This window comes from Cimex lectularius, unplaced genomic scaffold (assembly GCF_000648675.2).
Source record: "Cimex lectularius strain Harlan isolate CLEC.00 unplaced genomic scaffold, Clec_2.1 scaffold257, whole genome shotgun sequence".
In the NCBI taxonomy this organism is placed as follows: domain Eukaryota; kingdom Metazoa; phylum Arthropoda; class Insecta; order Hemiptera; family Cimicidae; genus Cimex; species Cimex lectularius.
Genome location: NW_019392829.1, coordinates 409,623 through 437,592, shown reverse-complemented (window position 1 = coordinate 437,592; position 27,970 = coordinate 409,623). Strand labels below are relative to the sequence as shown.

At 36.4% G+C, this 27,970-nt stretch overlaps 3 protein-coding genes across 3 annotated transcripts; all 3 read right to left on the bottom strand.

The window, feature by feature from the left end:
• Window positions 1-2,183: 2,183 nt before the first annotated feature.
• LOC106668982 (cyclin-dependent kinase inhibitor 1C-like) lies at window positions 2,184-5,519 on the bottom strand. Its single transcript, XM_014398209.2, has 2 exons — window positions 5,498-5,519; window positions 2,184-2,961 (listed from the first exon to the last, which is right to left on the bottom strand). Exons 1-2 carry the CDS (start codon window positions 5,504-5,506, stop codon window positions 2,473-2,475), a joined length of 498 nt encoding a protein of 165 aa, XP_014253695.1. The 5' UTR covers window positions 5,507-5,519; the 3' UTR covers window positions 2,184-2,472.
• A 10,537-nt stretch (window positions 5,520-16,056) lies between these two features.
• LOC106669011 lies at window positions 16,057-21,741 on the bottom strand. Its single transcript, XM_014398256.2, has 10 exons — window positions 21,511-21,741; window positions 21,378-21,435; window positions 20,789-20,910; window positions 20,618-20,716; window positions 17,118-20,389; window positions 16,997-17,057; window positions 16,766-16,926; window positions 16,494-16,689; window positions 16,304-16,429; window positions 16,057-16,237 (listed from the first exon to the last, which is right to left on the bottom strand). The coding sequence occupies exons 1-10, from the start codon at window positions 21,528-21,530 to the stop codon at window positions 16,123-16,125; spliced, it is 4,230 nt and encodes a 1,409-aa protein (XP_014253742.1). The 5' UTR covers window positions 21,531-21,741; the 3' UTR covers window positions 16,057-16,122.
• A 779-nt stretch (window positions 21,742-22,520) lies between these two features.
• On the bottom strand, window positions 22,521-26,621 carry LOC106669008 (coatomer subunit alpha). Its single transcript, XM_014398251.2, has one exon. The coding sequence runs from the start codon at window positions 26,344-26,346 to the stop codon at window positions 22,723-22,725; it is 3,624 nt and encodes a 1,207-aa protein (XP_014253737.1). The 5' UTR covers window positions 26,347-26,621; the 3' UTR covers window positions 22,521-22,722.
• Window positions 26,622-27,970: the final 1,349 nt, after the last annotated feature.

Sequence of the window (27,970 nt, the reverse complement as noted above, 5' to 3'; positions counted from 1 at the left end):
TGTCCGAGTGGATTGAGGTCACGATAGCTCAAGTGGTAGAGCAGCGGCATATCTAGCCGAAGATCGTGGGTGTCATTGACTTTTTTATCTCCACTAAAAACCTTAATTAATTGTAATACATTAATCGGTCAAGCGGACCACGAAATTAGTGAATTTACTAATTTTAAACCTGATTAAGTATATTTGTTTCTGGAATGTGAAATCGTGGTGAAAGAACTGAACAAAAGAACTAAAAAAGAAACTTTTAGAAAAGTATTCTTTGTTGTTTTCACGGGCAAGATTGTTATACACCAACTCAATTTCACAATTTATTTTGGTTTTTATTATCACTATTATTAACTATTAGATGAAGCCAATGCCAAAAGATTAGGTCAAATAAAAAAAAACTATTTCAAAAATTAAAAATATTCAAGTGTAAAGAAATATACGGTCCCTAACCATATCATCTAAATTACAACGGATTATTGAACAAAATAGCAAATATTTACAATCAAGACAGCCGTACAATCAAATACTTGAATTGAACGGTTTTATATGTATTCCAGCTTTTGTGCAATTTACAATAAATAATTATAATAAAATGCCAACATGCCAGATCTAGGTAAGACCTAGGTTTTATCCATCCAGACATCGAAATTGGGCTCCAGGGGCTATCAATATCTAGGTCATTTTAGCCTCCAACTAATCAGTCTCTCATTCACTCTTAAATAGATGCCTTTGGGTGGTTAAGTACTTGATATTCCTCCATCACCCTTTACACAGATTATATAACTAACCTAATTGAGGGTCGTTAGCGTACTCAATACACCGCCATAGACCCTTTCACACTATACATTCACGCTAATAAATTCGCTCTCAACATAAACTGGAGAACAGAAAAATATCAATACTATATGTAATAAAGCAATCCTGTTTCCTTCAAAAATCGGAACAGGGCCCCCAGTTGGTCAAGCACGATTCTCAAATCGGATGGCATTCCTATCCGCTCTCTATATGAATTCGAGGAATTGCACCCTTCAACTAGGTGGGACACATGGAGCAACCTTTCTCAACATGCCGGACACGGCTTTACCCCAAAAGTGAGTGTCCGTGTGTCAGCCTCCCTTGGCATATTCTTAATCGGGAAGAGTCAGACCCTCCAGGGGTCACATATCGACAGTTATAGCTCCTCTGCCGACCAAACCAATCGACGCTGCCACTTTTTTTTTTAAATACAGTTTTAGCGACAGACGGCTGGATCGCGATGGTTAAGTCCAGAGGTTGGGACGTCCCGGCATTTTCGTTACTCACACACGTCTCCGATACCCAGAAACAACCACCGTGGGATTATTCTAGGGGTATCACAAACACCTAATTTTTTAAGTCAGAAATTTAAAATCACACAAATTACATCAGTTTTTTTAAAAACGTTTATTTTAATATAAAAAAATGTATTGCTCACAAACAAAAAAGGTTACATATATACAAGTAATTGTTTGATTTAATTATAAAATGACATTACCATCGCACATTGATATATCGTCTCGTATCTAGACAATAAGCTTAAATAATAAAAAAACATATAGGTGGGCAGAACTTGCACTTCTTTATAACAACACTAATTTATGATAAGTGATTTGTAGTTTATTAGCAATTTTATCATTAATTATCTGGCTTTCAATGATTATCCTATCAAAATGATATGTCCAGAAAATAACATAAGGAAAACATGATTTCAATAATGATCTAATTGTTAACTGTTTGTCTTTTTGTTTATTTAATTCACGGCTGAAAGTGAATTTGTACCTTTCTTGTTGTTTAAAAAAATAAAAGTTTTCGCTGAATTCTCATTTGTCTCAACTTTGTGGTAAAAACTAAAATAATATTTATTAGTAGAAATAATGTGGTTATAACCTTTTTCTTTTATCGAATCATTTTTAAAAGTTTGACTACCTTTACAACTGCTATCATTATTTTATTTTTTTTACTGTTGAGATCGTCGTATGTGAAATACTTAGCATTGTAATGTACTGTAATTTTAAAGTATTATTAAAAGTTTTAAAAATTGGTCTTTTCACAACAATATGATAGAACTGTGCTACTTAGAATACTTAATTATTTTAAACATTTATTACTTTTGATGTAGTTAAAAATTACTACATTAATCACTTTTGAAATGTATTAATGCTAATACCATTATAGTTAATCCATTAAAAAACATTATATTTACGTAATACTGAAGAAAATAGTTTGGACTAGATCCAACAATAAGTTGCGTTTTCTGGCAAACGTACACAAAGTTCTTTTAGTTTTCTTAGAAGGTAATTTTGTTTATATAAAGTCAGATATTCTGGATAATTCTACCCTGAAACTGACTTCGAATTGGACTATATTTCGTACTTAATCCGTCTTGCTATGTTTAGAATTTACAGCCACTGGGTTTTAATTTTATTATAACCCTTTCAAATGAAATGATTTACCTTTTAAAAATTATTAATGTTGGTGGTACTGCTCGTCTCGTTGGGAATAACTTGAGCCGGTTTGCGTCGGGTATTGCTGCAAATCTTGGTAATGGGAATCCTGGTCCTCCGAAGGAGGAGAGAGATGATCTATGGGTACGGGCACTGCGACAGGATGAGGGATTACAATAGCCTTGTGGACCGGGACAGGTACCGGATGCGGTACGGGTACCGGGACGGGTTTCGGTACGGCGACAGGGATGGGAACTTCCTTCGGATACGGAACCGGGACCGGGACCGGAACGGCGTATGTCCTTGTGATCTTGATGACCCTTACCGACTCGTCGGGTTCGTCGTAGCCGAAGAGGCCGCTTCCGAAGATCTGATTGTTGGAATAGTGATAATCTTCGTTTCCTCTTCCTGACAAAGGATGATGGCCCGCCTGGACGGCCGCTGCGTGCTGTCTGTGGTACAGAACTCCTGCGAGGCTTTGACTCACCAAGGTCGAAATTACGAAAAGTAACTAAAACAATTTTTAATCATAAGTTTTACAAAAAAAACACGAAAGTGAGGATAAGTAGAAAGGTAACAGTGAAAGGGTAAATTGGCTAATGAAAGTCTTTATGTCGATAAAAAGTCCACTTGTTATTTAAACTTTCACTGATGCACATGAGTAAATCTGGATCTCGATAGATCAAAGTTCAAATTTCCTCTTGAAGAAAATATCACATGGCCTTTTTTATAATATGCATTTTTTTAATGTTTATAAGATCTAATCAGGATGACGAATTATCACTTTTGATCCGATCCTCGTGGTGAAAAAGACGCTAATCGAAACCAATGATTTATCTTTAGTAAAAACTTATTTAGGTAAGTTAAGCCTTTTTACCAGCTCTCCAAGCTTTTTCAACGACATCTATCTGTTTCATCAGCCTGAATTTTTCCTGTCCCAGGAGTAAAAATCTTAGCCTATATAGTACTTACACCAACACAGGACATGATCCGTTCTCTTCCTCTTCCTAGCAATATCCGGTGACCAATCTATTATTCTAGCCCTAAAACGACCTAGATTTAGCAGTTCTGCTGTTAGTTTCTGTTAGAGTTGGGTTTGTTTTTTAAACTACTATTTTTGAGAATTTGAGCAGACCAAAATGATAGGGAAATACCAAACTAGAGGTTTAACCGCAGTCCTCAAGAAGCAAAGTCCTATGTAGTATTGACTCGATCAATAAAGCCAAAAACATAATTATTTTGGATAGATGGTTCAATCTCTATGAGATCTTGAGATCCATAGACACTTTAATCACATCATAAACGCCAATAAGTGAGCTGCAACGGACCCATTAAAAATTAGTAATTAACAGGTTACAAGAGATATTTTATTTTACGAGGGTTCGCAACAGCAGAGGTCATACACCCTCGGGGTGTCGTTTTTGAAAAGATTTTGTTCATTTTTACTGTTACCCTGCATATTAATTATATTCAAAAAGCCCTTCAATTTTCACGTCAAAGTCATTTATTTAATTATTTATTTATCTGTTTATTTATTTATTCTCGGGTTTTACAGTTTGAATCCATAACTTGTTAACGTTGTGTGGGATTGTTAATGGTATTCAAATTCTATTTATTTTGTTAATGTTAAATTGAGTACTGTATTCAATATTTATATTTATTAATAGTTGTAATGTGCTATTGGTTCTATCTATTAGACTAATTTATTTGTTACATTTTTTTCTGATTTAATATAGGATTCAATGCCTTTTATATTAATTATTATTTAAAAATTAGTATTTATTTATATTTTTTTAATTAATTTTTTTTTTTGGTTTTTGTTTTCTTTTTCTTTCCAATTATCTTATAAAATACAGGGAATATTATTATATTTTATTGGCTATTTTATTATCTTTTTAAAATATTTTTTCAGTAATCTCGACTCCAAACTGATAGATATTCCATTGATGTAAATACTTCTGTGGTTTTTTGAAAAGGGTATATTTTGTTATTTATAATAATTATCAAATAAAGTTGTTGTTGTCGTTGTTTTTTTTTTGCCGGCTATCAGGGTCATCGCCGGCGCCCCACGTTTATAACCTTCTCGCATTTGTCTTCTTATCTATCTTATGTGTACATTCTTTTCTAAGTCTTCTTATGCCCCAACTAAACGACTTTGCCTTCCGATCCACCTAATTCACCTAATAGGAGATTCGTTATCTTGTTTGTTGTTACCCTCCCACATGTGATAAATTAAAATACATAGATATAATATTTATACACACTTTCATAATTCACCTTCATACTAATTTACACTACAACTAAATTGGAGGTCGGAAGATTATCGTGATCTTGCGGCCTCCTTTCTTTCACACTAATAAATACATTCAAACGGTATTTACAAATTCCACTCATACACTAAACTATCCTAATCTAAATTGTTTGACGGGCCTGTGGAGCACTCGACATTCCTCGACAGCTACGTCCACTCACGCTAATAAATACATTCATTCTGGACAGGCCACTACACTTCGGAAGTATAGTACCAACGAAATACCAATGACCCGTCCCTCACATCATACTACAGTATTATTATTATTACATATTATGCGCACCAACTTCCGCAGACAGATGATATCTCAAATGTGTGTATGCTTTTTGTACAGTTCATATTTGTATGTTATTATTTTGAGGAAAACAAATAAAAATCATTTCTATTCTATATTAATGAGCGGATGTAATGATCCTTCGTTGTACATGGCAGTTTTATGAAAACAACAGGCTATAAAAAACAATACAAGGCGGATCACAAGCGGTAACAAAATCTGATCTTTAACGTTCGATCAAGTATAGGAAGAAAATTTACAACAGTGACAACTTGACTTTATTTTAAAATATTATTGTTAATTTTTAACATCAGTTGTCCTTAATGAAAAATTGGCCGAAAAAACCACTAATATATATAATATTCAGTAAACCAATTTATAGAAAGTTTAAATCTTTGTAAATTGACGAAATGTTTTACAGGTAAGAAATTGTTAACAGGATTGATTAAAGGTTGGACTTACGATCTTCATATCTCAGGTGGTGTTAAACAAATAGTAGAAGATGAGCCGTCTCGTCTTTTTAAATAGGCCCTCTCTCTTCCTACCTTTCTCCGTTTAAGCTCCTTCCTCTCACTGAATCCACTTCCGAGTAAAGTTGAACCAAGAAAGGAGCGCCGAGTCCTCCCTTTCTCTAATCAAACCCGAGAATAAAAAAACAGTTGAATTAATTTACATTGGGGAATCAGGACCAAAAGCCAAAATTTAATTCACTTTGATTTCTTTTCCACACAAAAGTAATCATTGTTCATTTAAAAACTGACGAAATTGTTTGCCTATTTATTGTTAGTTGTCACTATTTTTATTCATGGTTGGACGCATTTCACCGAAAAGTATTGTCGAGCATTTTCTTCTTCAACCCTCCACACCGCGAAGATTACATATTTCTTCTGGCAATTCTCGTATTAGGTAATTTTTATTCCCACCATCTATAAACATTTTTTTAATAAAAAAAATCCACCTACCACACTTCAGTAATGATTCGCGACTTTTTTTTACTTCGTCTGAACTCTGTCCAACGATTAAACATGATAAAAAACCTAGAGGTTCACGCTAACATACAAAATATAACCTCTATTAAATACTGTCCGGTGTTAGAACAAAAATACTAGTTATTCAGAAATCGTGAGGTGCGGTCTGGTGTGATGTAGGTTTCAGAAAAACATTTTCTTTATCGTGCCAACGTTTCACAAACATTGTTTACATTTAACAAATACATTTAGGATGTGCAAAAGTGAATTTATACAATGCAAAATATACTTTTTATATTCAATCAAAGTATTTCTACTCACTGAAAGTGTTTGTCTTCTGTGTAATTGTGCCATTCTTGCGTGTCGTGTTGAGAGTGCCAGTGAGATATTGCTGTTTTATGTTTATATGTGTTGGATTTTGAAGGGGTGGGAAAGTTGTAAATCCCAGGCCCTGAAGATGATCTCAATAAAGATCAAAACGTTGGCACGATAAAGGAAATGTTTTTCTGAAACCTACATCCCACCAGACCGCATCTCACGATTTCTGAATAATTATTGATTAACGTTCACTAATCACCACACAAAAATACTAGTGTTAAAATAATTTATAAAGCGCAAGCAGTAGCTTGAAACCTACCACTTCCCGTAGTATAGAAACACTTGTTTTCGTTTTATTTGAAATTTAAAACTGTAGAATTAAGAAGTTCTTTTCAGAGGATCTTCGGAAGAGGTCAAAACAGAGAAAACTTCCTTACTGTTTTCGCCGAGCTTTTGACAGTTTTATACTGTCATCTTCAGGGACTGTAGAATTAACTACAAACAAGCAAATATAATGTTGAAAAAAAATAATTGACTTGTATTTTCATGAGTGGAGAAGAAGGAGAGAATCTCGAGGCCATCGGCGTTTTAGTCGGCTGTGTGGAGTATCGGTTAATGTGATAGAGGAAAGTCGGGTTACTAAGGAGTTGGGATGACCTGTGAGTGATGACTGGAATTGGTTTTATCTTGATTTTGATGGGGTGGGAAACATAAGGGATGTTAAAATCATGGTGAAGACTAGATTGGACACGTAGAAAGGAGCATTTGTAATACAAGGTTTCAAACTGGATTCGATAGGAGGTGGATACTTTAGCTGTGCCCCATATTCCCATACAAAACGTTAAAAAAACGCACGTACAGAACGATATATCGAATGAAGAAAAATAACCCTATAATCTTAAACCTCGAGTCAATTTTGCATATTCAAAGGAGGCTAAAGACCTAAACATTTTTTTTTAATTAAAGTTGAGGACATTGATTCGATTGTGAACGTAACCAATAAACGTGAGAACACGATCATAGACGTTTTAATTCATTAGCTAAACGTGCAGAAGTTTTGCTTGCAAAAAAGAAACTTAAAGGAAAAAATATATAAATTCAAGAAGACTTGCTTCGCTTATATCGCATAAGTCGAAATTTCCCTCATTACAGATTTCTTCGATCATCCTGCGGTTCTTTAGGGGGAGCATCGTTCAACCGTCCTTGCCTATAATGAATGGTAGGATGAAAAGGACCTGGAAAACTGGAAATGTTTTTACGAAACAAGATGCAAAATGTTCCCTTCAGAAAGCAGGGATGAAAGTATGGACTTTTCTCGTCCATAACGAAAAATCATCAAAGTGGAGGGCATACGGCATGGTGGCAGCAAATAGAGCAAATAATGATGATGAAAGACGAGGAAGCGAGGGTTGGTTAGGGATGGTTACCATTTAACTCAATTTTTAACTAGCGGTATTGGATCCTTTTGAGGTTTCATGGTTTAGCTAAGTTAGATTTTAATTCTGCCATTTTACATCTCTTATGAAGCTTCCTTGTTAACTTGTCTATGAACAGTCCGTTATTGCAGTGGTGGCAGCAAAGAGAAGCAAGAATTTGACGGATCTGCGGCAGAAAGTGGGATTTGATTCAGATGAATGTGGGCGGAAGGACACAAAGTGGTATTTGGTTTACTCTTATTTTTAGTCTCCATTTAAGGATGGTTCTAGGGTAAGGAGGTGGTGGTCTTGAATGGATCGAAATGCTAGGACGATCCGAGGTTTGCTGTACGAGAGCAAAGGTCGTGGGGGTGACGATGTGTTAGGATGTGGGAATTCTCCTTAGAATAAAATTACAAATAATTAAGGTTTTTAGTTGAGATGAAAAAAAGTTAATGGCACGAGCGGGATTCGAACCCACGATCTTCGGCTAGATACGCCGCTGTTCTACCATTTGAGCTATCGTGACCTCGATCCACTCGGACATCAACTTCCTATCTCAACCTCACCTTATGAGTTTTCCCTCCTTTTTGCCATTTTTCGGCGGACCACGAAATTAGTGAATTTAGAATAAAATATAAAAAGAACTTTAGAAACTAGTTAAAGTTTATGTTGTAATTAATTTTGTAATTTGATTACTGAAGGTTACAATAAAAAACAAATGTATCTTATAGAATTTGTAAATCTCTTCCCATTGTAAAATTTACAATAGAATTAATACTTTATGTGAGAGCCTTTAAGGGAAAAGTTGTAATAGGTTAAAGTAACATGAAAAGTGAAATATCTCAAATACAGTTGATATTCTGACTTTGGACAATAGGGACTTTTTAGTCTAATTTGGCATGTTGAAAACCTCCTGAAATTTTGACGTCTATTCAGGGGACACCCTGTGTACGGTCTTGCATATGTGACTATTTTACATGCTAGTGCTTTTATGGCTCCTTGGCTATTTTATGAGGATTTTTTTGTCAGTGAAACCCCTCTTAAGATTTGATTTTTATATTTTGGACTTGCACAAAATGAATGTCTGTGTCTCAAATTTTGAGACGCTTTTTCTTGAAATGTTTCAGAAAATTAATGTCTTTTGTATAGTACAAGTATGGTTGTTAAAAAATAGGAAATGCCCGGCTTTATTGTCTGAATATTTTTACACACATAAGCAAAGCACGTAAAATGAAGTCTTTTGGCAGGCCAAGTTGAGGAATAACATTTTTCGTTACAAAAAAAGTAAGTAGAATAGTCTGTAAATGTGTCTTATTAAGTTACAAAGTCCAGAAAGTCCTAGAAGATACAGGAAGAAGACTCTAGATGTCTAACAACAATTGTTTAAAAATATATTAACAAAAATCCAGTTTATTCCGTCCTGTGATTAAAAATACAAAAATATATGAACCACTGATTGCAGAAAATGGACATGTCCCAAAAACTAAATTTTACAGTAGAGACAAAAAACTGTTTTAATGAGGAATTTTCTGTTCTAAAATTTTGAATAAATTACAGGACCTCAAGTAGGCTATTCTACAAATGTATATTGAGGTTTTTCTCAAATTCATCAATGCTTGTGAGCAAGTTAGCCACTTTTGTGGTGTGGACATGTCTCTGTTCTGCTTTCAACACGTTTTTTGTTGTAGAGAAGAGGTCGTTTTCTGCAAGAAATGAAGTTCGCCTCGAAAATATTTAATATAATTAAACATACATTGTAAAAAATAGTTTCAAACACCATAAAAACATGAGACCCAAAAGAAGAAAATTCAATCAATAGTTTGCTTTAAGGAGCTGTAGGCCAAGCGTAAAATTAACTCCAATGATTGTCAACTGACGTTTGTGGGATGTACTGCTTGAGGCTCTTCAAATCCTTCATTTTTGCAGCATTGACTGGAATCTTTGACTTGTACGAGTCTGCAGTTGGTAGCGCAATATTAGGAGTATTTCCCATCCTCAGCTGGAAATTGTAGGCTACTAGGCCATCAATGAATTCAGACGTTTCAATAGCACCTGGTGCTTGGAATGATACCTCAAAGTAATGGCATGATGAGATCATGAATTGTTGTTGATCTTTTGCATGTAATCTTCGTTTTTCAAAGGACGTAGTTTGTTTAAAGACTCCTTTTTGCGCTCAAGGCACATTTGAACGCCCGTTTTCTTCCATATCCAATCGAGTGAAATGTCTCATTTTAGCACCAACATAGCTCTAATTGTAGTATAGAAGATAGTGGGAAAAAGTAAAAAAAAAAAAATGGACATGTCCCCCTTCTGCAATCAGTGATTCATATAGATCCCTTCAAAATTTACACACAAAAAGTTTTAGACTGCATTTTGATCAGTCACAATGAATATCAGTGGCCTATGTCCCAATCTTGAAAATAGATCGAAAGTTTGGCAAAAATAACAGTCGTCGTGGTTTTAAAAATCTAAAATCACATAAACAAAAACACAAATTGAAGTTGTACATGATTGCGTTGATTGTACAAAACAAGACTTGAATTTTTACAGTTTAAAAGCAGGGTTCCAAAAAAGTATGGATAATTTTTGAACTGACGACGTAGGAAACGTAAACGGCCAAGTCATTTCGGCTAACAAGCCGACAATTGTCAATTACGAAAGACTTTGGGTCCCAAAACACGTGAGGAGATCGGGGGAAATCTGAACTTTGGTATTTGTTTATATTTATCTCGGTTCTCTTTCGAAAATCAGGAATATTAAAACTTACAAACTTAGAAATTTTTTTATATTTTTGTTTATTAGGCAGCATTTTTATTTTTATACGAGCACAGCCGAAATGCGTCTGACAGAATAAATCTGCAAGGATAGTCAGACCAAAATTGATCGGTAACACCAAATTACATGTTCATCGCCCCGCAAACCACATGGAGAAATTCGCAACTTTTTTTTGCTAAGCAAAAGTTGGTGAAACGATGCTAAAAATTTAAAAACAGATGAACCATTTATACTTATTATATAAGTGATATTACTCGGCTTAACAAGCATAAACCTACACGATGATATGTAGTACACCGGGACAACAAAAAAATTTTTGTTTTTTTATTAAAACGCTAATTTTAATAGTAATAATAATTGATTAGTTAATGCGACATAAAGCAAAAATAAAGGAAAAATTTAAAGTTAAAATTATATAAAAAACCAGGTTCTTAAAACAACAATAACTATTGCGCAACATATGTTTGTATCATCTGAACACGTCTTAGACTCAATAAAAGGATTCCTTCCACATATCAAGATGAATTTGGGTTTTTATCATTCATTTATTTTTAACATGGATATGTTTTTTGACTGAACACACAATTTTTTTGCGGGACCATTTTCGCGTCACTGATGCGCATGGGTTGGGCTTGGTTAGGTTTGGTGAGGTTGGATTAAGTTGGATTAGGTTAGATTAGGGTCAGGGTTAGGTTGCATTTTGAAGATTAAATGTTTTTCCGTGAAGCGGAGAAAATGTGCCTGTATCTGTTTTATTATAGTAAAGTTTGCTGTAAATTCTTATTGGTCGAAAAAAAATTTTTTTAAAAACCATATAACATTTACATGTATACACTGGACCAGTGCGGGTAGTAGTCCGAAGGAGCAAGGTCCGAGCAGTGTGTAATTTTTGAGCTGGTCTGGCGGGTGGTAGTGGGGTACATTCTGCCCGAGGCAGAGGTGCAACCTGAAAAGTTGAGCCTCGCGTTCTCGGACATTCCTTTTCTCAATTCTTTTCCTTAGGCTTATTTCCTACAGACCCCTCCTAACCCTTGGTTGCAAGGGGGGTTTCAAGGCACAAAATAATGGTGTAGTCTGGAGAGGTGGCAAACTCTTTAAAGCACTGTATAGAAATGAGATATATTTGTGTTTCCCTGTGCGGATGGTCTCCGTAAGCACCATCCGCATGAATATGGCAGATCGAACGAAGGAAACGTAAAGTATGCGAGGATGCGAAGATTACGCCTACAGAGTATCTCGAATGCGTACAGGGTTTGTTGGCTTTTGAGTCAGCCGCGGACGGCGGATGCCTGATCAGTCGCACAGAGAGGTTAGGGTACCAGATCCTGTCTGCAAAGAAGGGGTAGGGTGCATAACCAACTGAACTACGAGGTACGCAAGACATCCCATAGAGTACCCTTCCCTATGGGCCTAGGCAAGCCCTACCATCAGCTCCGGTGCCTAGGGGTAACCAATGATGGAGGCAAAATTTTCCCCTTGCCTTCTCTATCCTTCCTTACCCTTCCTTTCCCCTCCCTTCCCACCACTGCTTTCGCAGAAGCTTCCTGGGTTACTGAACCCGCACCACTCAGGCAACGGGTGCATCAGTAGGGGGTTCGTATGAACCCCGGGTGGGCGATCAAACTCACCTTAAAAATACGGGAGTAGAGTATCCAATCGACTCTACTAATTGAGGTTGGACTCGTGGTGGTTTGCAAACAAACAGTACCTTAGCTGGATGGTACCGGCCAACCGGAGCCGGAGATAGAGTGCCTTCTCTGTTTTTCCGGGGTGATGAAAGTCACGGCTGAAAGGCTGTGCCAGAAATCACAAAACTGCCTTTTTCAAGGCACATGTATGGATGTGCTCTTTTCAGGGCTCTTCTGAACTTGGTAAGCATTGCACCACCTCGTTAGCCAAGGAATTTGACGTCCATGGATGTAAAATCTTCCTGGTGTTCTCTTTGAGTACTCTGGGCGTCTGACAAGTCCCCTCGGGGATAAGTCCGGGCGATAAGGATCCTCATGGGTTTCAACATCCATGAATAAAGATAGGGTAGCGCAAGAGTGTTATAGGTTTCAAGCCAAGTAGCATGCTACGTGGGAATGGAATGGTAGTTGGTCCATGATGAGGCACCTGGCGGGTTCTTAGAGAAGAGCCTGTTGTTCAGTGGTGCCTTCATAGGCTTCCTTTACCGAAGGCAGTATTCCTCTACGGGGTGGTTAGAGATTCCACTATAGCCAAAACCGCTGCTGGAGCGGATCCAGCAGATCCGACGCTGATGGGGTCCCTACAACCAGGGAGGTAGAATTGCCTTCTCTATCCAGATAGTATAGAATGGTTAATCAGCTGATGCATTTCAGCACCAAGTGAACGGTTTTCCAATACTATGCGGCCCAAGGACGGGTACATACCCCACCCCTCCGGCCGGGGCAAGTTGGAAACGTCACTGTAATCCGTGGATTAGTGGCTTCTACACCAAACCTCACAGAATTAGCGCTGACCACTTGTGAGCGGAGGGGTGTCGCTCTTATCTTAAGAATCTAAACGTATTATAAAGCCATGTGCGAGGTGCGCACGTTAGAGAACCTCAGTATCCTTCTGATGACATTGCGATCCCCGGTGCATATTTTTTAATAAACAACGACAATTATTTCCTACCCATCAACCTAATTGTTATTCAGTCGAATTTACTTTTTGGCTCATTGTTGGATATTTCTAGTTAAATATTAGGTCCATCATCAAATAACTTTACGACTTCAGGGTGACATAAACCCGGCACTTGAAAACTGTCTAATACAGGACAAAAGATGATAAGCGTGATGGTTTCACGAACCACATGAGTTAACCGGTTAAACTTCCTGTTGGTTTAAATTAATATAATTATTTAAGGAGGAAAAGGTTGTTATCACTTCTCGGAACATCAAATATTCAATAGCGTGAAAATAATTCATAAAAGTGAAACCGACCGAGTCGGACTTGTTGAACGAGATGTGATTTCTCCGCATGAAATATCGATATTTTACCAAATCTTCGTTCTACAGCGAAATTTATTAGGTAATATAAAATTGTATACTCACAAATTGTATATTTTTGCTTTTTACCATTGAGCAGCAAACAACTATAGATAAAACATGGAATCTTTATCTATAAATGTGAACGCCCGTAACGCTTTTTAAAATACGGAAGAACCGCTCCACGGATTTTCGTTCTTGATGGCTTAAACAAAGCCTAGACCTCAAATTTATTCGGAAAATTATCAAAAGAATAATTTATTAATCTTGAGGACGATAAATAAATAATTAAAATAAGACTAGTAGGGGCTGGCGCCGGAATTCAAACTAATGTCATCCGTCGGCCATTGTATACATCTCTCCAGCTTGCAGTTAGTTCCACAGTTAAAAAACACTTTTCAGTATTTATATTATGTTATTATGTATTATATTTTTTTCAATCGTGCATTGTATTTTGTGTTGTATTAATCAGTGGCCTGTGGCTAAACAGGTAGAGTTTAGAGTTGTTTGTTCTTATTCACGTTCAAGTTATAAAACAAATTCCTTGTCCCGATTTGAATTGGTTTCACTAGATTTTAATTCTTCAATTAAACTCAAAAATAATACAAATCATGAATCAATTTAAAAATTAGGATTTGGCCAGTTCACAATCGGTTACGAAACCCCAGTATGGTCATCTACATACAGTAGAAGGTCGTGCTGTTTTTCCTGGTATTTTAATTCCCTCCGGTGTTTCAGAATTCCTAACGAGGATCGACGTTTACGCAACTGGGAAAATGTCAGACAGGATGAAGAAGAAAGCAATCGCTTCTTAAGCGTTCATTTTACCAGGTGATTTACTCCGATGATGACGAGATTTTTAATGGAAGCCATTTCTAGTTACGGCTGGGATCGTGAGCTGATGAAAAGAATAAACTGTACAGTAAAACATCATTATTTACTCATTTACTCAATCAATTTGTGAAATTTCTGTCATTTTTTGATTTTATTAGAGGCAGTAACGATTTTTCTTTTTTTTCAGTTGTATGTGCCGTAGGGCATTTTTTGATAAATGCTGCCCAAAGGCTAGCCTATCTTAACGTACGATGGGTAGGAGGGGAAAAAAACAATAATAGTCCATTTATTGGACAAAAATGGTTTATTTCATTTATTGGTTTGTGAGCTGTGATATCTAAAAAAGAGTAAAAGATAATAACAATAATTGGCCCATTAAGAACACATTCTAAAGTTAGTACCAACTTTACGCCATTTCGCCATTACTGCTCGTTTTGGTCTGCCTATTCTCACTGGGTTTATCTATAAGACGTGTTTCGTCATTTCGACATTACTGCTCGTTTTGGTTTGCCTATCCTCACTAGGTTGGTATATAAGACGTGTTTCGTCATTAGTACTCGTTTTGGTCTGCCTATCCTCACTGGGTTGGTCTATAAGTGTTTCGTCATTTCGCCATTAGTGCTCGTTTTGGACTGCCTATCCTCACTGGGTTGGTATATAAGACGTGTTTCGTCATTGGTCTTGGAGCCTTTCTTGAAGATAGGAGTAACAATAGCAGTCTTCCATTTTTATCCAAAAATTTTTTGTTGTAATTTTGTTTGTCATTGATTGACCTAGAACGTTGCCTAAGGTTTCTTGCTTTTTTTATATAAATTGTCTTATTTTGACAGTAAAAATTGGAAGATTTTCCTTGGGGGGCAAGCAATTCCCACAGAGCTTTTGCCCTTTTTTTAAACTGTTCAACTGCGTTTTCTAGTATCCTTTGTTTTTTCGCTGATGGGATAGAAAGTATTTTTATCAAGCGAAGAACGAAATTTTTCCCAATTCATTGGTTAGATAGGACAATTGTTTTTAACAAAAGGTTTTAATTGAAGTGATAAAAAGACACGTAGATGGTCAGATGATAAGTTGTGATGTTTGAAAGAGAATGTTACAAACAAAAAATCCATTAAATCCGCAGAGTTTTTGGTTGATGTTAGTAGATAATAAATATGTAATAGTTTGGTGTATTACCTTAGTACCTCTAGTAGAGCTGTAATCCCCTCAGCCAGAAAAGTTGGTCAGAGAAATGTGAAGAACTCCCTAAGCAGTTCGTTGAGATGAAGTTGTTGGCACTAAACAGCTATAAAAGCAATGTAAAAGTGAAAATTATCTAATGAAAGCGGTGCCACTGTAAGATATAGAAGGGATTAAAAATATAAAATAAAATGTATTCTTCAACTAATTGTGTGAGAACCCTTGACTATATATGACTGTACAAGAAGACACAATTTCCACGGCGGGTTAAAAGCTGGGGCAAAACAAGTGTTCCATCCAGAATTAATTTAAACAAACGAAGGCATAAATGACACACTTGAACATTGCTTATTGTAAGTTATATATATTTTTTTTTCTTTTAAATAAAACCTTGAAAATGTACATAAAATTTGAAAATACTCCTAAATCTATATTAAAATGTATATCTTCTTTTTAAAATATGATTTGTTGTAAAAATAATGCTGTATTTAACAAAATATTAAAATGGTAAATATACAGTTAACAAGTATAAAATAAAATATATAAAATGTTTGTTTTTTGTTTATTAAACATTAAAGTAATTTTGAAACCATCCAGCCGTATGGCTAGCTTAAATTTCTGTTCAGCAGCCCACAATGATTTTTGAGTTCGGTAACATATTTGAAAAAGATGTCCTCTTCAAACGGATTGCTATCAAATAAAAATTTCACTGCCATCTCACTACAAATAAAAACATTACATATACATTATATACATGACAATCACCAAATGAATAGTTTTTATTACTTGACTTGACCAATCCCTTGGCAAATAGAGACATTCCTTTCCCCAATGCCTTGCTTCCAATCAGAAAGGTTGATTATTACATCAAATTTTATCTTTGCATCTAAATTGATTATTGAAAAGCTAAGTCTGAAAAAAATACATATTTTACTTAGGGAAGACAATTTTAAAAATATATTTTAATTAAATTTACTTTCGGTTGACAAGTGTGAAAGGAAAACGTTGGCTCAAATAATTCAAAGCATCAACAAGTGGTGTCAACTTTTTCCAGAAGGAGTTTATCTCAAATGTGATTTGCTTAAGCTGGCCGACATTCTTACATTGATTTACAAGATGTATCTCAGGAAAGGAAATTTTAAAGTTTATTTCTATAAAATCAAGAATTTCATCTGAAAAAAAAAAGATATAATTTATATAGTATAAAAACTCGATTATTCTAAGTAGTTAAAAAAATTTTAGTCCCACCAGTCATTTGCAGCTTTCTCAAATAATAAATTTTCTTTATAGATGTAAATTCAAAAATTTCTTGTAGACCCGTTTCAACAACCAGGTAAAAATGGTGACAAATTTTATACTTCCATGTTGACAAAGTAATTCGTTTGAAGCCCAGGCTTGCCATAAAATCTCTACAGTCAGACAAAAATTAGTAAAATAAACTCGCAAATCGTAATCTCAATTTGTATATTAAAAACAAACCGATTTTTAATCCTGATCGCATAAGCCTTATCTGAAGTCTTGTCATTTCCTGACCGCTGGTCTGCGAATTAAACATAATTTAAAAGTGAAATCAAATTATAATTATAAAGAAAAAACTTACTATTGGCAAAGTTTTCACCAGGTGTTGATAACGCAGTTACACTGAAGTAAGAGAGCTTTTCATAAGGTGTGTTTGCCCCAGACATAAAAGAGGACAGAGTAATATTTCTCTTTTTAGAGTCCGTCGATGATAAATATTCTTTCTGAGTGTCAGCAAATGGTGTCAAAACAGCTCTAGGTTCGAATGCTTCATCAGATATTTGGACATCATTAATTACATCTATTTCTTCTAAACAGTTTTGTTTATCAACTTCCTCATTTAATACCATGGGACAAGGAGAAAATTTATCAGCAGTGCTTTGTACGTCTTCTTTATGAGAAATTAAATCAGGCATTTGTTTAACAGAATGGGCCTCAACTTCTTGAACGTCGGCATCTATCTGTATCAATTCCGTTTCAACTATTTCCTCTGTACATGGAACATGAATTTCCAACTGTGTATTGTTTTGTTCACTATTGTTGAATTTTTCCAGAAGATTCATTTTGGCATGAACGCTCTTTGAATGGTTGATAGTATTTACTACATTCATGTCATCATTTAAAGAAGTCTTGTGTAAAGATTCACAAGCGCTTTTAATGTCTTCTTCGACAGGTACTTCATGCCTGATTCCTTTCTTAGAAGACGAATGTTGCTGCAATTCCATCGGTTCTATGACTGAATTTTGTAAAACTTCTTGCAAAGGATGGCAAGTTAGGACTCTATCGGTGCTTTGGGAGGTGTCTTCTGGCTTTTCGAAATGTTTTGACTCATTGCTAGAAGAAAACGACTTGCACATATCTGAACGCCTTTTTGCGAATAATTCTCCGATTGAATTCTTGTACGGCGTAATTTCCAGTGGTTTCTTTGAAAGTTTGGAAGATCCTTCTTGCTCTGAAGCACTGCCCTCAAGTGATTTTGATTCAGAATCGTCCAAAACACCTTTAAGAAGGGTATCATTTGATATGAATTTCATTGAGTGTGCATTTTCTACAACCTGATCAGTATTTTCAGACGATACGTCTTGATTAAAGAGCATTGAATTCTGTTCAGGTAACAATTTATTGTCAGATCCATCTGAAATGTTCAATTTATCTTGTACGTTTTCTTCGTCGCAATAATAATGGGTAAACCTTTTAGAACGAGGCTTATTTTTTACAGTCGACAATTCAGATTTTTCTTGAATAATCTCAGAACCATCGGCAGATAAATTTGAACCTGCTTCTTCATTTTGAGGCGAATGGTAGGTTGAATATCGGTTAGGAGATTTATCAGAGTTGTGTTCCGATTCGTCTAAAATTCCTTTTAACGGATTTTCATCAGATATTTCTAAATGTGCTGCCTCAGGTTGTTTTCTTGGTGCACATTCAACCTCATTTCCATTCTCTTTATCAGGTGATTGAAAAACAGTAAACAATGGGCAGTTTGATTTAGGCGCAGCGTTTTCCTTCTGTTGATTGTTTTGTGATTTGGTCGAATCTCTGTGTTTTATCGGCACAAAATCAGGCAGTACAGATTCCTCTAAAATTCCTTTTAAAGGATTATCATCACACATTTCATAATTACCTGATACAACAGGAATATTTTTATCAGGTTTATTTAAATCCTCAGAGTTTGCAATTCCTGCTAATTTTGATGACTTTGAACTACTTAGCTCCAAGGAATGATCCAACTCAAGACGGAATGAAGAAATGACCCTCTCACAAGTGGCGGGTGAACGGATGCAAGTTTTTTTATGTGAAAAATCTTCATTAGCATGCATCGAATCATCTAACTTGTCAGGAGCTAAAGATTTTCGGCTTAAAATTTCTCCTAAACCTTTTTCTCGTTTCTTATCTCTATGATTTGTAGCTTCAGTCTGTTTAAAAGATAAATCGTTGTTTGATGAAGTATCGCCTAAGTCCTCATAAATGTCAAATTTATTATTCAAACCCTCTTTAATTGACATCTGTTCTTTATCATCGGAAGAAAGAGATTCTTCTTCTTGCGAAGCAGGTAACCTATTTTGAGTAAGGTCCATGAAATCATCTTCTTTTTCAACCATTTTTTTACTCAGATGTGCACTCGAAAGATGTTTATACTCTTCTTCAGTCGGCTCCAATCCTATCAGTTGAGACAGCTTTTCCTGGTTGCATTCAGTCTCTACTTGAGAAGCTGTCTCTACTTGAGATACTCCCAGTACATTTGGCAGTAGTGACATCTTCTGCGAGAAGAAAGCCTGTTTTGGTGGCACCTCACCGAGAATGCTCATCTCACTAAAAATAGGATTTGTTTCTTTGACATCTAAACAAGGCTTTTGATTTTCCTGAGTTTGGTGAGGAGTGTTTAAAAAATTGTGCGGTACAGCTTCAGTTAATTCCATTCCAATACTTTCATTTAAAGGAGTTTTTGAAATCACCTCAGTGAATTGCATTTCACTATTTTCGTGAGTTTGATTAAGGTTGTCTCTTCTCTCATAGATAAATTTCATATTCACCTGTTCTGTAATTTCCATATCAATTACAACAGGATCACTGGTACGCTGTGAGTTCACACATTCTGTATTCTTGTGGAAATTTACAAAAGATCTGATGTTATTAACATTTGTGAACTCCATCGAAGTATCAAGTTGGTTTTGAAATAAACTTGTATTGAGATCCTTATCACATGCAGATTGATTTGATTGTAATTTTTCTGTATCACTTTCAATTCTGAATTGTTCTTCATCATTACACAAGGGTAGCGTAACTAGGGTTTGCGGAGCTAAGGATTTCCTTGGTCTGAGTGTGGGCAGAACTTCGGTGAATTCCATTCCACTTGAGTTTTTTATGTTATCACCTTCAGAGAACCGGTTTCCAATTTGAACATGAATAGCTTCAGTCATCTCCATATCGTTGTTTGACAAGTCACCTATATTAGAATAGTTAAATAGATCTTTATTTCGAGGGTCGGTGAATTCGTCAGGCCGGTAAAGCACATTGGTCATGCTCATATTCGTGTCGGAAACATCCAAAACCTTTTTATCATCGACCATGTTGCCTGAGAAATTATATGTCATCATATTGGGAAGGAAATTAGGATTCTTCACCATAGGGATCAAGTGGTTTTCTTTATCTGATTCCATGACAAACCTGTTTTGGCTCAAGATATCAAAATTTGGAAGGCAATTCTGAATTTTACCACCTTGGTCGCAATTTTGAATCAAATCATCATTTAATGAATTCAAAGTCAAATCCATTGATTTTTCTGATAGGATAGAATCATCTGAAGTTTCTAAATTGTTTAAGTAAGGTCTAACTGGTATTGCACTAGGTTCACTGGAAATAAAAATGTATTTCATGATAATTAGAATATCAATTTTTAAAAGTATTCTAGAATATGAAGCTTTTGTTTGTCCCAGATTATCCTAGACTGCCTATCCTCAATGTGTTTTGACTACCAAATCCATCATTAGTGGAACAACTAACTGGAGGAAATAGGCAGACCAGGACAATTGGTGAGGATCAAGCAAAATAATTAAAACTATCAAGCCCTATTTTGCACACCTGTTAGTAAAATGAGAAGAATCAGATGAGAGGGAAAAAGTTTCCTCATAAGCCTGGATATATCCAATATGCTGGGATTCAGTCTTTGAACAAAATTCCCTAAAATTAAAGAGTTGTTGTAGTTTTGGTTCAGATTTTAATAATTCGATCTAATTTTTATTGCAAACTTACTTAACGATATTTACACCTGCAAAACTAACTCGCCGTCTTCTGTTTGTAAGATCAAATTCTTCATTTATATATCCAAGTGTTGTATCCTGGAATGGCGTCCTTGGTCTCTGTGGCTTTAGAATCTAGTGATAAAAGTCATTAATTAATTAAATACACATTTATAATGTGATGTTTGAATACACCAAAGGTTTTATTTAAAGGTAAGGTAGAGATGCGTATGCGATACCAGTATGAGATACAAAAAGAATCTCGGCGACTAGATTCAGTCGCCTTCACTCCATCTCTTCTCTATCCTCTCCAAAGTTGGAGCTAATTAGCACTACTTTTACTTATTTTTCGTCTAATTAAATGCCAAAGAACTACAGCTTCTAACTCGTCCATTATAAAAATAAGACAGAATCAAACATCTAGGTCTTTAAACCGCTTAGGGAACTCTAGATTCAGTCGCCTGGATACTTTTTGTATCTCTTACCGGTATCGCATACGCGTCCCTCATACCGATCGCCTTCGTGTGAACCGGGCCTTACGTACACTTGGAAGTTAGTAAGCACGAAGTTTTGAAGTTTTAACGGCTAATATTACTACTCACCGAAGATCTAGCCGTTCTCACTTCCGTTTCAATAGTCTTGTTAGACTCGTCGGAGGTCCTGGAATGGGAGAAAACGCCTCTTTTGTAAATGTACTACGAAAGGAGAAAAAGAGAAGAAAAAACGACTACTTACGAGGACCGTGGTTTATCCATCAATTTGCTCTGAGCCAAGTTACCAACTCTCCCCACGTCTCATAATAAATATTATTTATTTTTAATAACAGAAGTTGATAAAATTAACAAAACCTCACTCGGTTTGACAGCGGCGAACGAAAATACGTTTAATGTTATTGTAAATTACCTACCGGTTTCATAGTAAAGTAAATACAAATCTACAACGGTTCTTTTAAGCGGGCGGTTGCGGACCATAGCCAACATAACAAACTTCCAAGAAAGAAATCTCTTTTTAACTTCAGTTCTCTTTTTATTCATTTTAAATAACATATAATAAAAATACATATAATAAAAGTACATATAATAAAATTAAATTTAGTTAAAGACAAGCAAAAACAAAAAACTTTAAAAATCTAGCTGTACTACCCCCTAAGTAACAACCCCTTTTTTTCTGGGCCCAAGAACACTAAATCATGCAGATCGTATTTCTTTCGTTGTAATCTAATTCTTTGCAGGGTTATTATGTGCTCTATGGCAATAATTTCATCACACAATGGGCGCATGCATTGTCTCACCCTGTTGGATGTCCGCTTGTAATCTTACTATGACCTATGTGCAACCTGGTATGACCTTTTTCCTCCACAGTACAGTCGTCTTTTTTTAAATTTGAATAATTTTGATGTATCTCTTTTGGCCCAGCAAATTGGCCATTCATTTTTTATTGCTTGCAATTGTTCTTTTTAAATCCACTGGATGTACAGCGAAGGGGGAGGCTGGGTGGTCTCACGACGCATCATGGCTGACATTGCCGGCTCATCTACATTTTCTTGGTTATACCAATGTGATTTACTTAACACTATATTTATATTTTTATTATTTATAAAACAAAACTACAAGTTTGTTTATTTCCATACATGTTATTTTTATGCATTCAGCATAATATTTTGTTATAAAAATTACTTAGGTATTGTCATAGAAAATGTACACATGATCAGACAAATATGAAGGTTTGAAGAATGAAAGAAGACAAAACATTAATTTAGTTTTATTTGGAATAGTATGCAACTGTTAAACATTTTATATATTATATTATAATGCTACAAATGTTTCGAAGCATAAACATTTATACCGTAAAGATCCTCTGAAGCTTTGATAATATTCTTAATATTTTTATAATACACATAGTAAAAAATATATATGTACACAAATAATAAAATGGTTATGATTGAAATTATCTGAATTGGAGTTGGCTGATTCTAAGTCCGATAGTTTGGGCTCCGACTTCCGAAACATTACAGACGTTGCAGACTTTCCCCTTGTACTGCGGCAAGTAGCAGGCTCCGCAGAATGGGCATTTCTCTTCCGGTTTTCCACGGTAGATCGGTGTGTACGAGTAGGCACAGATGTTGAAAGGATTGTGCTCGTCGTAGTTGAGCTTATGTTCGTCAACAGGATTTTTGTCACAGGCTAGCAACATCTTCTTGGCGTTCTGAGCAAGGTCGGGTTTCGGCCCGAGTTCCAACATTCTTTTAGCAAAGGAGCCTGCCGTTTTGAAATTTTTCAAATTGAAGAAAAGGATGACTGCAGTTCTCAGCGTGAGGATTTCATGTACAGGCTTCAACTGACAGTGAGTGAAGTATGCTGCCATTTCACAAATTCGGATTCTCTCTTCAAGGGTGTTTTTAGGCAGTTCTTTCCTCTTATTTTCCATTTGAAGGCCTAAGATGTACTCACGACAGATTTGCATTAACTGTTGGGCCTCGGCTATTTGTTGTTTAGTGTCAACGATCAAAAACAGAATGCTGAGAAGCAGATTTCTAAACTCTTTTATTGCATCTACAAATTTTCCATTAGAAGTTAACTGATAACAAGTTAATAGCTGAGCTACGAGTTCGTCTAGTTTTATCCAAAGAGCTGGATGACCATTTTTAGCTCCAGCCTCCTTCCAGTTTCTATGTGGGTGTGCATAAATAGATGGCAATGAAGGAAGTGGTGTATAAGAAGTTCTCGACATAGAAAATCCTGATAGAAACAGAGAGCGCAGGGGTTCAAAATTTATAACACCCACTTGTTCATTAAGTAATCTGAACGCTGAATCAAAGGAACCGGCCATCACATGGTCGACAGCCAGTTGAGAATTGTTGACCCAAATTTGAGTTTGAGAAACTCCTTTAGTAGGTGCAACAAAGAAACCATCCTCTGGCCCTTGAGTAACTTCTAGATCTGGTGGGAGGACGATGTCTTCTTCACCAACATCCCATCCGTCACCTTCTTGGTTAGGAACAGCTGGTTCATCACCCTCTTCTTCACCCATCGCATCTTCAAAACCAAGCTGACTCTCATCTCCCCAACCGTCTCCGGCATCATCGATTTCGACTGCAGCTGCCATCGAATTACTGTTGAGCATTGCTCCATCGAAAAATCCTTTTGAAACTGTCAGCAGGGGCCAATTGGTTTCTGTCTGTTGAATCGGAACGGGAGGTTGGAGGAGAATTGCATTCTTATCTACTTCAGGGATTTTTCCATCACATTCTTGCATGAGCTCTTCGGCTTCGGCTTCTAGTCCATGAGTAGCAGCTGTCAAGTAAGCTAAAGAAGTTTGACCACAATTTTTCAATATTTTGATCCTTTCCACAACATCACCGAGTAATAGAGCTCCTTGATATTGACCCGAGGGGTCTTTACGAATCTCTGCGATTTTAGTCATCTTTCTCAATTTTTCTAGATTTCCTGTAATTAAATACAAGAAAGACAGCTTGTCAAAATTCTTGGTACGTTGATAGCACATTTCAACAACCTGGTGATTTCCTTGTAATAATGCAGCTTGCCCTAGACGATTCCAACATGCTTTGTCATCAAGCGCACGAGCTGATTCAAGTGCCACTTCTATGTTGCCACATTCAAGGGCAAGGGCAAAACGAGTCTTATCATCTTTAACAAAATGAAGCGCGACTTCTGGGTAACCCTTTTGCTGTAAGTAAGCAATAATAGATTGTCCTACAAGTCTTGCGTTCCTCACCATATGCAGTACCTCATCATATTTCCTGTTGATCAAAGCAAGTTTAAAACGATACTCTGTTGGATCGATGTTCAAAATTCGTGATTGGCATTCTCTGTCTAGACAGAACACCTGGTTTCCTTTAACTTTTGTCAAATATATCGGCCAATCGAGTGTGCGGATAATGCCATGGTCTCCGTTGGTCAAAGCGTATTTAATGTGGTTGCTGGTAGTATAAATAAAAACACCGTTTTCATCCCAAGCTCCTGATTTTGCTCTCGTATTTTCATGGATGGAACAGAGAAGATCTAATTTTCTGTTGCAAATTGTAACAGTGTGTTTTGCGAGGAGAGCAACATGCGACATATCTGAGGACCAGACGACATAACGACATTTGCAGATTTTAGTTTGGGCGACTGTTCTCTTTTGTTGTACATCAAACAGTGTAACGTTATCAGCATCTCTTAACAGGAGCATTCCAGTTCCTGCATAGAATATTTCATCACAAGAAGGTGTGCTGACTTTTTTTGTGACTTCATTCTTAAGATTTTTAATAACAATAGAGTGTGAACGGTCAAGAACTGCGAAACGATTTCGGGCTACCCAAACCGCAGTCACCCCTGGTATTTTCTTGTGTTCTATGGTGTCTGAATGGCCATCTTTAGACATGATGTATAAATCGTAGACGCTACTTTCCACATTTGCATTTCTCGTACAGGCTAGAACAGCATTCTCAGCGACATTGTAACTAATACTGTACACAGGACCTTGGCTGCCGCTTAACTGCATAACTGACACGTCTTTTGAAGTTGTAAAATCGAGTTTCCTTAGAAACCTGTCTTTCACATAAAGCAAGATGTTACCTTGTACTGCATACGCAGGTCTTTCCCTTTCCAGTTTGAAGATGACCATGCCTGAATCGTGCCCTGCTGCAAACAAATTCAAAGTCGGATGTGCGGTCAAAACCCAAAACCGCTCGTTCTCACGCCTGAACGTGTGGAGGCAAGTGCGTTTCGTGATATCCCACACACGAATGCTCTTGTCCTCAGAGTTGGAGAGTATAAGATCTTGCCTAGGGTGAAAGAGGACACAGGAGACGTTGTAGTAATGCCCCCGGCAAGTGTCCACCTCCCACGCTTTAGCATCATTCATACGCCAGAGTTTGACATGACGGTCATCCGCACCGGAGACGATGAGAGGAAGAGTGGGATGGAATGTGGCCCAGTTGACCCCTCGGTCGTGGCCTTCGAGTACGTGCTTCACAACCGCATCAGCCTGGCCGAACAGATCAGTGGACGCCGGGTTTTTAAGGTGGTCTTCAAGGCCTCCAGGCCCAGGGGCCACGTTTTTCTTGCGAAGGCCTGAAATGTCCCAGACTCGGATTGTAAAGTCAAGAGAGGCTGACACGACAATGTCGTCCGTCGGATGGAACTGAGCGCTCATGACATAATGGTTATGTCCAGTAAGGACACAAATGCAGTTCCGGCTCTGCCAGTTCCAGATCCTTATCGTCTGGTCGTCCGACGCGCTCAAGATCCAGGGGTATTCCTGATGGAACTGTATCGTCCTGATATAATCCAAATGGCCCAAAAGTGTAAAAATACACTTCCTCTGCTTGTAGTTCCACACCTTGATTTTGTAGTCGTCACCGCCAGAGACGAAAAGCGGCTGCTGGGCATGGAAGCAGATCCCCCTCACCGGGCCGTCGTGTTCGTCGAACTTATCCAAAAGTGTGCACATACGATAATCCCAGAGTTGGATGACACCGCTGTGCAGGCTGGATAGAATCCATGGCCTTTTCGGGTGGAAAGAAAGCCCCTTAACCCGAGCCGACTTGGTCTCGAATTTTGTCAGCATGATTTCAGTTCATCAGCACTAAACTTGGAAATACAGTACACGCGAATGAGGAAAAAACCGAGAGGAGACTCGTACGCGAATGCACCACCACAGCTGACAGCCACGAAACCACACCGGCACTCTACCTAATGACTCCACGTCACATAGCCAAAACTCCTCGTCCGCTAGAATAAACCACCCGCCGTGCAATTAAAAAAATAGCATAATAAGAAAACCAGAGTTAAAACAAATTTTAATTCAGTTGAAAAGTTTATTGGCCACGTAAACGATCTTCTTTCAACTGATGATCAATGTGACTGCGTTTTGATAACGATATTTCTACCGGCGTACGAACGAGAGAGGAGCGACTCCATTCCCACCCACCAGACAAAATTAATTACCATTTTTGGCAAATTATTTACACAAACCAAAATAAAATTCCAGTCAAAAATATTTTTTTAACATTAATAATTTTGATTGATTATCTGATCTGCGATGATATTTTTTAGAGTAGTAATTATACGAGCAATGGCAATTATTTTCCTTAATTCTTGCCTTCTGAGAGAGAGGTAGATTTTTTAAAGATTCATTAAGAGCTCTCTTTTATAATTATATTGAACTGTATTTTCAAACTCTAAAAAATCTAGGTTGGTTTGGTCTGTCAGCCTTGTTGCAGCACTTGCCATCTTCAGTTTTAAAAAAGTCTCCCTTTCTTCCACATGACCTGAAAGAACTATCATATGACCTTCCTTTTTTCCAACCCTCAAAAAGTGCACTACTCTAAGTAGATTTAGCACATTCTAGGGTTCTTGAATCTTTTTTTTTCTTGCTTTGCAGTCACAAAGGACTTGCTCTAATGTGTTGACAGATTCGACAAGTTTCTGTCTCAGTTTTTCCCATGTTTTGGGGTAAGTAAATGGCCAGTATAAATTCTTATGATTTTCCTATTTGTGCTACTGAGAGAAAGGTAGATTTTTAAATGTTTCCTTAAGAGCTCTGTTTTCATTAATTATATTGAACTGTGTTTTCAAATAATAGAAAATTCTAGGTTTTAATGATTTGGCATGTCAGGCTCATTGCGGCTTCCCACCATCTTCGTTTTGAGTTTCAATTCAATAAAATAAAAGAAAAACATTTCAACAATACATTTTTGTATGAAATATTTGACAGCATTATATTCAAAACCAATTAAAATTGATGCCGTGTTGAGTGCAAAGGGTGATCAACACAAGAGGAGGAAATACTCCATACTGAATTGAATAGTTTCTTCATTTTTCTTTGTTTTACTCAGATTTATGGCTACATTTTTTCTTTTAAAATAACCAGTAAACGACAAAAAATAAAAATCATTATTATTGCAAGTTTTTACTTACTATTTGCTAAGAGGGTGGCCACTTTTCTTTGTCTCTCAGTGTATATTTTATGTTTCCCATATTTTAATTATTTTATATATAATTTTTAAGTTTATCTATGTAAATTAGGCTATCAGCCTGTTTATATAAATAATTAAATGTTGTGATACCTTTCAAGTTGTAGCCAGGTTTATAATTTCCGCTCAAAACTCGAATTTTTTAAATTTAAAACCTTTGTTTTTGTTGTTTATTTTTTTTCTGGGTAAAATTGACAAGTAATTAATCAATTAATT

What these genes read in the sequence shown, in the direction of transcription:
- LOC106669011 (XM_014398256.2), bottom strand. Translation starts at nt 21,530, where the DNA reads ATGGATAAACCACGGTCCTC. An exon ending in TGAGAACGGCTAGATCTTCG is followed by an intron (nt 20,911 to 21,377) that starts GTGAGTAGTAAT and finishes TTTTATCACTAG; the next exon opens with ATTCTAAAGCCACAGAGACC. An exon ending in TGGTGAAAACTTTGCCAATA is followed by an intron (nt 17,058 to 17,117) that starts GTAAGTTTTTTC and finishes TTTAATTCGCAG; the next exon opens with ACCAGCGGTCAGGAAATGAC.
- LOC106669008 (XM_014398251.2), bottom strand. Translation starts at nt 26,346, where the DNA reads ATGCTGACAAAATTCGAGACCAAGTCGGCTCGGGTTAAGGGGCTTTCT.